Source organism: Frankliniella occidentalis, unplaced genomic scaffold (assembly GCF_000697945.3).
Source record: "Frankliniella occidentalis isolate FOCC.00 unplaced genomic scaffold, Focc_3.1 Scaffold130, whole genome shotgun sequence".
Taxonomy (NCBI): Eukaryota; Metazoa; Arthropoda; class Insecta; order Thysanoptera; family Thripidae; genus Frankliniella; species Frankliniella occidentalis.
The window spans coordinates 458,047-466,395 of NW_026267257.1; the positions used below are offsets into that span (position 1 = coordinate 458,047).

The 8,349-nt window shown below is 43.1% G+C and overlaps 1 protein-coding gene across 3 annotated transcripts in view; it reads right to left on the bottom strand.

Annotated features, from left to right (window-relative positions):
- The window catches only part of LOC113215804 (acyl-CoA Delta(11) desaturase-like), a 61,199-nt gene that overhangs the window by 39,791 nt on the left and 13,059 nt on the right, over positions 1-8,349 (bottom strand). The window contains exons 2-4 of one of the 3 annotated variants that reach the window (XM_052270618.1): positions 8,143-8,274; positions 6,382-6,564; positions 4,996-5,126 (exon numbers count right to left, since the gene is read on the bottom strand). In XM_052270618.1, coding sequence (XP_052126578.1) covers positions 4,996-5,126; positions 6,382-6,556 — 306 coding nt within the window. In that variant the 5' untranslated portion in view covers positions 6,557-6,564; positions 8,143-8,274. Of the gene's footprint in view, positions 1-4,995; positions 5,127-6,381; positions 6,565-8,142; positions 8,295-8,349 lie in introns of all 3 variants that reach the window. The other 2 variants (XM_052270620.1, XM_052270619.1) reach the window with 2 other exon arrangements.

The following is an 8,349-nucleotide window of genomic DNA, read 5'->3' on the forward strand; positions in this document are numbered from 1 at the left end:
TAGTTTGAACCCTTTAGGAAAGTATCCCGAGGGAATTAAGTTTCTAGCTCCAATACTTTAGGAGCTACAGGGAATCCCCATGACCGCGAATTTTGATCCATGTTTGGAGGGGGGTACCCTAACATGGATCACCGAGCTAGAGTATCCCCCTTTACATATGTGATAAACAACAGTGTTAGGGGAAGGCAACTTTTTTTGTTTTGTCTCAAAACAACCCCTTCCTCTTTTTAGGGGTTGTGATCCATGTTTGGACGCTGGCCCAAACATGGATCAAAACTTCGGCATGTTTGGATACGTTTGTAAAGCTCGTCTGTCGACGAAATTAATAGTTTCTTATACCAACGTGTTCCTCGGATTATTCTGCTCACGGACTTATAAGTTCCTCCCGCTCATTTGCATCTTCGGGGCGGATATAGGGCCTGGAAAAGTTGCATTTCATTTAACTAGAAATTCGGCTTTTTCTAGATATCCTGACTAACCACGTGATATTGACACTCTGATTCGTTTGAGAAATGTTCCTCGAAACCGGTTCTGTAAACTTAAAACATACGTTTTTGAAATTATTGTATTTTTTTGCTCAGTCACGGGATTGTAAGGGCGCTAAGAGTGGAAGGGGACCTAATATGTGCCCCAGGTTGCCTACCCGGACCCCTCGTAAGGCGCAATGGAAGGTGTAAACGCTTGTAAAACTTTTCCTATTAGAAATTTGTGATGCTTGTTTGCATCAATCCCTTTATTTTGGTCATATTTTGCCGTGTGCAAAGTGGCATCACGCATGCACGATTTCTAATGACTGATTTTGAGGCGCAAAACTAAAGAAGTTATTTGAGGAGGGTTCAAATTCTATGTTTTTACCCCTACCCGCATTTTTAAATTACTCACGGTAAAGGATCAAAGTCTTCAGAGTCTTAAAGGGCATACCTTAAAACGTCTTCTCATCGAATACCAAGTGATTCCACCGGTTAGTTTTCTTAAAAACAGGAAATAAGTAGAACCATGTATGTCGCCTTGTCTTTTGGCGCGCTATGACGAGGTCTGGTGTGCAGACTGTTTTTCGGCGCGCACCAGCGGGCAGGAGAGCGATCAGACAAAAAATTGCCACATACAAATTCTGTTGCATATATAGTCCTTTACCTGGGGAACTTTAAAATTTTCAAATCGGTCGACGCAATCAGAAGTTAGAACCCGCCAAACAGAAATGATCCATGTTTGGTACCTGATCCATGTTAGGTAGGTTTACCATATTTTAATCAGCCGCGCGGTGGTGGGACAACCTGTCAGGGGTTAACGGTGCGTGACGATGTAACGGCGTTACTGTAACGCGTTAATCGTTACGTACCGGTAACGCGTTACATTCCTCGCGACGCGAGCAGTAACGTAACGCAACGCGATACCGTTACCGACGTCTGTAACGATGTAACGTCCGTTACATTTTTCTCGTTACAATTTTAAACGTCAACTTAATTTGAAAGCCTTCAAATATTATACTGCTACTGCCTTGTTTCGGAGGTAATGTAGCCAGTTAAAATAATACAGCACTAAAACCCTGACATTGTGCACTTGCCAACTAAACGCAATATGAGTATTCTATTTTTAATTAAATTTTCCCTCCTGTTTTTTATTGTTTTCCTGACATTTTTTGGACGAGTATCTAATAAAGTATCTGAGATACTTTGTGCAGTATCTTTATCTTTATCTAGATACTTTTACGATGCAGTATCTTTATCTTATCTGAAGATACAAATTCGACCAGTATCTAGTATCTTTATCTAGATACATTTAGGAAGTATCTTGCACAACACTGCCCCTAAGATACCCTGAAATTTGTAGACCGCTAGCTCATCCCCTTCCTCTTACACGGACCACGGACGACGGACGGACGGACACGAGAGCGGTTGCTTAAGCCCGCTTTAATGCTTTTTTTTTTAAAGCAGAAGGGCGGGCTAAAAACACGATAAAAAGCACGTAGGGCCCCGTGCCTTAACATTATGCAAGGGGTAGCTAAGCGAAGTTCATATATAACAGAAGACGTAACAAATATATAGAACAAAACTATAATGAATGAGGGTCCGCCTAGCCAGAACATGTCTGCTACGTCTGCTACTGTCCCTTTCTATCCCCACTGCCCTCTCCCTACTCAATTTACCCTTTTCTGTAATGCCACATGATGCATGATGCATGATGCACACATTATTCATTTCATTTCTGAATGGTGAAGTTCTATTAGGTTGCCTCTAGTAGAAGTGAAGTTAAATACCCTAATATTCAATTTAATTTCAAAATACATTTAAACTAGTATAACTTGTCGCTCTTTCATTCATTTTTATCAGATCTCTCCGAAGCATTTGAAGGATCACGAGGTGCTGCAGTATATTTAATTAAAAGTTCTATAATGTATCGTATCATAGTGTTTAATTTAAATGCTCCCACCATTTTATTGGATATGATTAAACATAATGGGACTGCAGACAAAGCTAGTCAACGAAAATGATATACCTTGTTCTGATTTCGATGAGCCTATCCTACCTGAGTTAACGATATTGGCTTTAATATTGTTCGGTCCCTTGCAAATCCATGGCTATCGTGAAAATAAGTTGTGGGTTAAATAATCGTTTTGACATGTCCTAATGAAACATTAGGTGACTTCCAATCATTCTACAAGTATACACCATTCCATTTTGTTTAAATACAACTAGCTATATGTACGCCAGACAACGTCTCGCGTAACAGGCTTCGCGATATCTCACGAAATACTGTTACGCTGCGACGCGCCGGGCGCACATATAGCTAGGCCTGCGGCGCTGACACCCGAGACGAGTTAAGGACAGGGTATAGGGGAACACGGCCTTCTAGCCCCTAAATTTGACATACTCGAACTATTTGTCTTATTACTCTAAAATTAGGAACATGAAACTCCTCCTGTTCGGTAGCTGCTTTCATTAAAAGTTCGAATATTTGACAGATTGTTATGTAAAACTCAATGTTTTAGTGATACTAGATTATCTAGGGACCCTTAAGGCCAAAAGAGGATGTGGTGCGACCCGTAATATGTGGTTTAAGTATTACTGCCTCTACAATTCTGTGACATGAAGCCTTTTTTACGATTTAATAGACCATTTTGTCTTTTTCACGTTGTTTTCGCCAAGAAATAACTAATAGCGCCGAAACGGTACAAGATAGAGCGAAACGGACGAAATTTTTGCTCGGATTCTACTTTTACAAGTTACCCCTTTGGAACCTAAAAAAAAAATATTTGAAAAAAAAAATATTTTGCGACCTGTGGTTTTTGATTTTTTTTTTTTTTAATCAATTTTTGAGCTGGAAAGCTCATTTCCGAACTCGATCTGTCTTTTTATGATACAAAACGACCCTGAAAATCCCAGGTCGCTATCTCAATTCTTTCTCGAGTTATCGTGCGGACAGGCAGACAGACAGACAAACAAACAGACAGAAAAACAGAATGAAGTTTTCCGGTCAGTGGAGTAATGGGCTTCGCTAATCGCTCAGCCAATTATAGATTTTTAGGGAAACTCGCATTCCGTCATATGTGCAGCCGTTTTCGAGAAAAAGACAAACGTACACAGGGACAGACAGACTCACGACCGAGACAGCGCCTGACCCCTGACCCCTCAGCAACTTGGGCTGAGCTTCGCTCAGCGCCGAAAGGGGATATGGAAACTTATTTTCGTAGGTGGTCTCGAGTTCAACAGCCATGAGGCTATGCATGTTCTCACACTCGGCCCTTCTCCAGAAAGTCACAGATGTCTTTACACGACTGGCTCAAAAAATGTCCTCCATGGAAAGGTAACAAAAGTCATACAGCCAGTTCTTGCCACTTTTCTACCGCAAAACTTAACATACAATCACGAAACTTCCAATAGATATAGTCAGACCAGCCTAAGGTCCGTCTTTTCCTCACCCCCTCTCGCCTGCAAACTCCTATGCTGCCCGTGCTGTGAAAAGACGGACCTTAGGCTGGTCTCACCATAGAGTTGTGTCTCCTCCACTAGACGACACCTCAAACGTAGGTGAGGCATGTCTGGTTCGCCGCCTACACTGACTACAACACCTAAAAGCTGTTAGTGTCAAGCCGAGGGGGTAATCACTACAGACAGTAGGTGTACACATTTCTGTGAAAGTGACAAAAAGTTGACCGAAAATGATGAAAGCTGACAGAAAATGTGGACAAAAGTGACTTATCGTGCGTTGATCAGATCAAAAATGAATAAAATAGAGGGGATATAGGCATAGAAATGAAGTGAACGTTGTAAAACGGTGAAAAAGTGAATAAAAGTGGAAAAGTAAAAAGTTGAGGTGTACGCATTTTCACGGAGTGTTTACCCCCTCGTGTCAAGCATAGAGTGTAAGATCCGTGCATTCTTTTGCAAAGTTTCTATTGCAATTTTCGATTAGGTTCAATCGGGGTTGTGTCCGTGTTTTGGACCTGACCCAAAATACGTTTTGCCCTTGCCGATCGGTCGTCTCGTTCGTCTAAAATGTCAGATTTTATACGAATTTGTAAGATCCGTAACCAGTAAGATCCGTAACCATTATACGGATCCCTTATGGGTCTTATAGGGTAATTTTGTAACTTACGAGTGGGAGCTCGGATCTTCGAAATCTTGTATCTTGGCACGGCAGTAAGTGACCATAAGGAAGTTTCTGATTCAGAATGTGTTGTTTTGGGGGGCAACTTCCTCTGACATTTTACGATTTGACGCCTCCTTCTCCGTCTTTATGTGCAATAACTTGGTCATTTTCGCCGTATTTTCGTCGAAACGCAATTTTTTTAAAAAAAAATCCTACTTTTTGGACCAACCCCTAGTTCTCTGTTACCCCCTTTCAGCCCCTTAGGGGTGGTTGCCAGGATTCGCACCAGGCGTTTCGTTGTCCAGGAGTGACCCCTAAGATACCCTGAAATTAGCGACTGTTAGCGACTGATGAGCGCGTTTGCTTAGGAGGTAACGAGTTTAGCGAGTCTTTTACGGTACCAACCTGAGCAGACGATACGTGGAGGAACGTCAATAGAACTCGCAGGGGGAACTTCGCCTTATACGTTCGGTGGGTCCAGAGCCGATGTGCACCAGCAGTTGTTCCAAACAGTGTCAGACTTCCATACACATACACTGAAAATTAAAGAGATATTTCTGAAGTGTTTAATCTTTTTTTAAGAGGCATTCTTAAACTAGCTATATGTACGCTAGACCACGTCTCGCGTTACAGGCTTCGCGATATCCCACGAGACACTGTTGCGCTGCGACGCGCCTGGCGCACATATAGCTAGGCCTGCGGCGCTGACACCCGAGACGAGTAAATGGGTTAGGGAACAGGGCCTTCCGGGCCCAAAATTTGACCCAGTGTGTGGTTCAAGTATTACCCCCTTCACAATTCTCTGACATGAAGCCTTTTTTACGATTTAATAAGACATTTTGTCTTTTTGGCGTTGTTTTCACTAAGAAATGCCCCATAGCACCGAAACGGTATCGAATAGAGCAAAACGGACGAAATTTTTGGTCGTAGGGTTCTATATTCACGAGTTACCCCTTTGGAGACCATAAAAAAATTTGAAAATTAAAAATTAATTTGTGACCTCTGGTTTTTGATTATTTTAAAAGTCAAGTTTTGAGCTAGAATGCTCATCTTCGAACTCGATCTGTCTTTTTATGATACAAAACGACCCTGAAATTCCCAGATCGCTATCTCAATCAGTTTTCGTGCGGACAGACAGACAAACAAACAGACAAACAGAATGAAGCCTTCTCGGTCAGTGGTGTAATGGGCCTCGCTAATCGCTCAGCCAAAAAGGCGTTAGTTTAGGGACTAGCTATATGTACGCCAGACCACGTCTCGCGTAACAGGCTTCGCGATATCTCACGAAACACTGTTACGCTGCAACGCGCCTGGCGCTCATATAGCTAGGCCTGCGGCGCTGACACCCGAGACGAGCAAATGGGAGGGCATAGGGGAACAGGGCCTTCCGGGCCCAAAATTTGACATACTGTATGAATAAATGGGATGCTACCGGATTCCGTGGGTGTCGAATATGCCATACGCGTGTCCAGTGTTCACAGGTTAACAGAAAAGACCCACTCGATATTCGATATCTCGAACAACAAAAATACCGGAAGTCAGGATCAAGTGGGTTAAGGGCCACTCATAATAGAGGTGTAGCATCAGTGTAACACAATTTACTCTTTTGGCCTACATTTAGTCAAAAATATGTTCTTACGGCGCTTCAACCTGACGGCATTCAATGGCAGAAAACGTTCCATAAATTGACCGACTTCCAGTATTTTTGTTCTTCGAGATGTCGAAAAGTGCTGGGGTGAAATTGAGTACTGGTGCTCTCTTTCGAGTTTTGTACCCTCTTTCTGATATTACCGTATGCCCACATAGGTAGGCTGAATCGTGTAGTAAGCAGCACCCATGCTGCGGTAATGTGGAAGCCTCCGATAATTACGATGGCGTACCACGCCAACTCTTGGGGTTTACGTGTATTACTTTTGGCAGCAGTTTCCGCAGTTGCGCGCGACTTTAGGGTTTTTCCTGACATCATTGTCACTTCTGAAAGAAAAGGAGAACACTTGATTGTAAATAATGCTTGGCTATACGCAGTAAGGTAGATCGAAAATCCTGGATTTCAGAAGCTAAGGTACAAGATAGTACATCAATTTATGTCAAGACAATCTGCAAACTCCATTTTTGCCCATCAGCACCCCTTATAGCCCCGTGGAGGGCCAAAAGCTAGCTTTACAGGGTATAAGGGCATTCATCCTCCAGGGGCTTCACTGCGAGTAGTTGGGGTGGCACTTTGTTGTAGAATAGCCCATCTTGCAGGGGCTCTGGACTGGGGCTGTTTAACGTAAAGTATTTTAACTATTAAGAGCTTGCTGAAAATTAACGTTGTCATTGGATTACCGTTATAGGATTTAACGTTAATATAAAATAACGAATTAATGTTCCGCTACACATTTACAGTTAATTCGTGTAACTAAATCAAAGTTATCAATAACAATAACGCTGTCCACGGTGTCCCATTCCGGGCAAGAGAAGAACAAACCGTCCGGAAGTAGTGTAAAAAATATAAATTAAAAATCTTTACTTAAAGCAGATGATACAAATTGATGAGTAGGGCTTCTGTAATTAGCTGCAATTTGTTTGGTTGCATGCAATGTTGCAATTTGGCAGCCTACTGGTGTAGAGCAGGACTCACATGGAGCGGACAGGATGGCCGCCGGCGATGACCCAGTACGGTTGAGCAGGGTACATCCCCCCCCCCCCCCCAGCGCGGTGAAAATTGTTCCTTCTTGTCGAAGGACTACCGGAACGACTTAAGGACGCCCCATGCAATTTTCCCTATCCCGTCCTTGAATCCTTCCGATGGTCCTTGGATTTCACCGGGCGCGCTGTATATCCCCCCCGCCACCAGCGTCAAAGAAATTGTTTCTGGTATCCGCTTGGTTCTCTTGCAGTATCGAGAGTAAAAGCTAGCTGACACCTTAATGTTCCTTTTATATTCTTTTAGTTTCGGCAAAGCAAGAGACTAGGGCTTATGGATAGGCAACGGTGGGCGCCCGGTCCGCTGCCACGGCAAATGTTCGTCGCTAAATCTCAGCCAACGCTTCGATTTTTGGGTCGTTTCAAAGTGCATTGGACACTTCAAGCTTGAGTGCATCACCAAGATAAAAAAAAGGTGCCACTTGCTCCCCTTCCCGAGAGCTGGAGCCGAGCAAAAGCTGCCGAGTGCCATTCTCCCTACGCGGCCGCCCTCCGCCCGGTAGTGTCTTACTTAACGTTTATTCAGTATCGGCAAAAATGATAAAACTATAGAACCAGTAAAGGTCGAAACGAATTATCGTTATGCAGGAATAACGGTTATTACTTCATTTTCGTTTATCGTTAAAAGCTGTAATTTTACCAAATACGTAACTTAAATAAAATTCAAATGTTTAAGTTAAGTTATCACTCCCTAGAAATGAGGGAAATTACAGTTGATATGAGTGCGATATATATTCGTATTCGTATGCCTCATTCGTATACATAAATGTATACACATAGATAAAATTTTAATACGGCAATAAAAAAATGATATAAATAATAGAAACATAAAAATTACTAGTGTTCAAAAAGATATATATTTACCAGCCCGCCGAACGGCACGATTCGAACGCAGCGCTGCCCGTGCGCGCTCTGCCCGCCCTCCCTCCTGTGTAGCCAGCTGGGGGCGCGGCACCGTGCGCGGCTGGCTGGTGCGACGCGTCAGGCCAAGCCGACCTGTGGATCAGTAACGGAGACTGGAAAATGAACGCAGCGCTTCATGTTATTTCAGTGTCGATTCGTCCTGCCCCC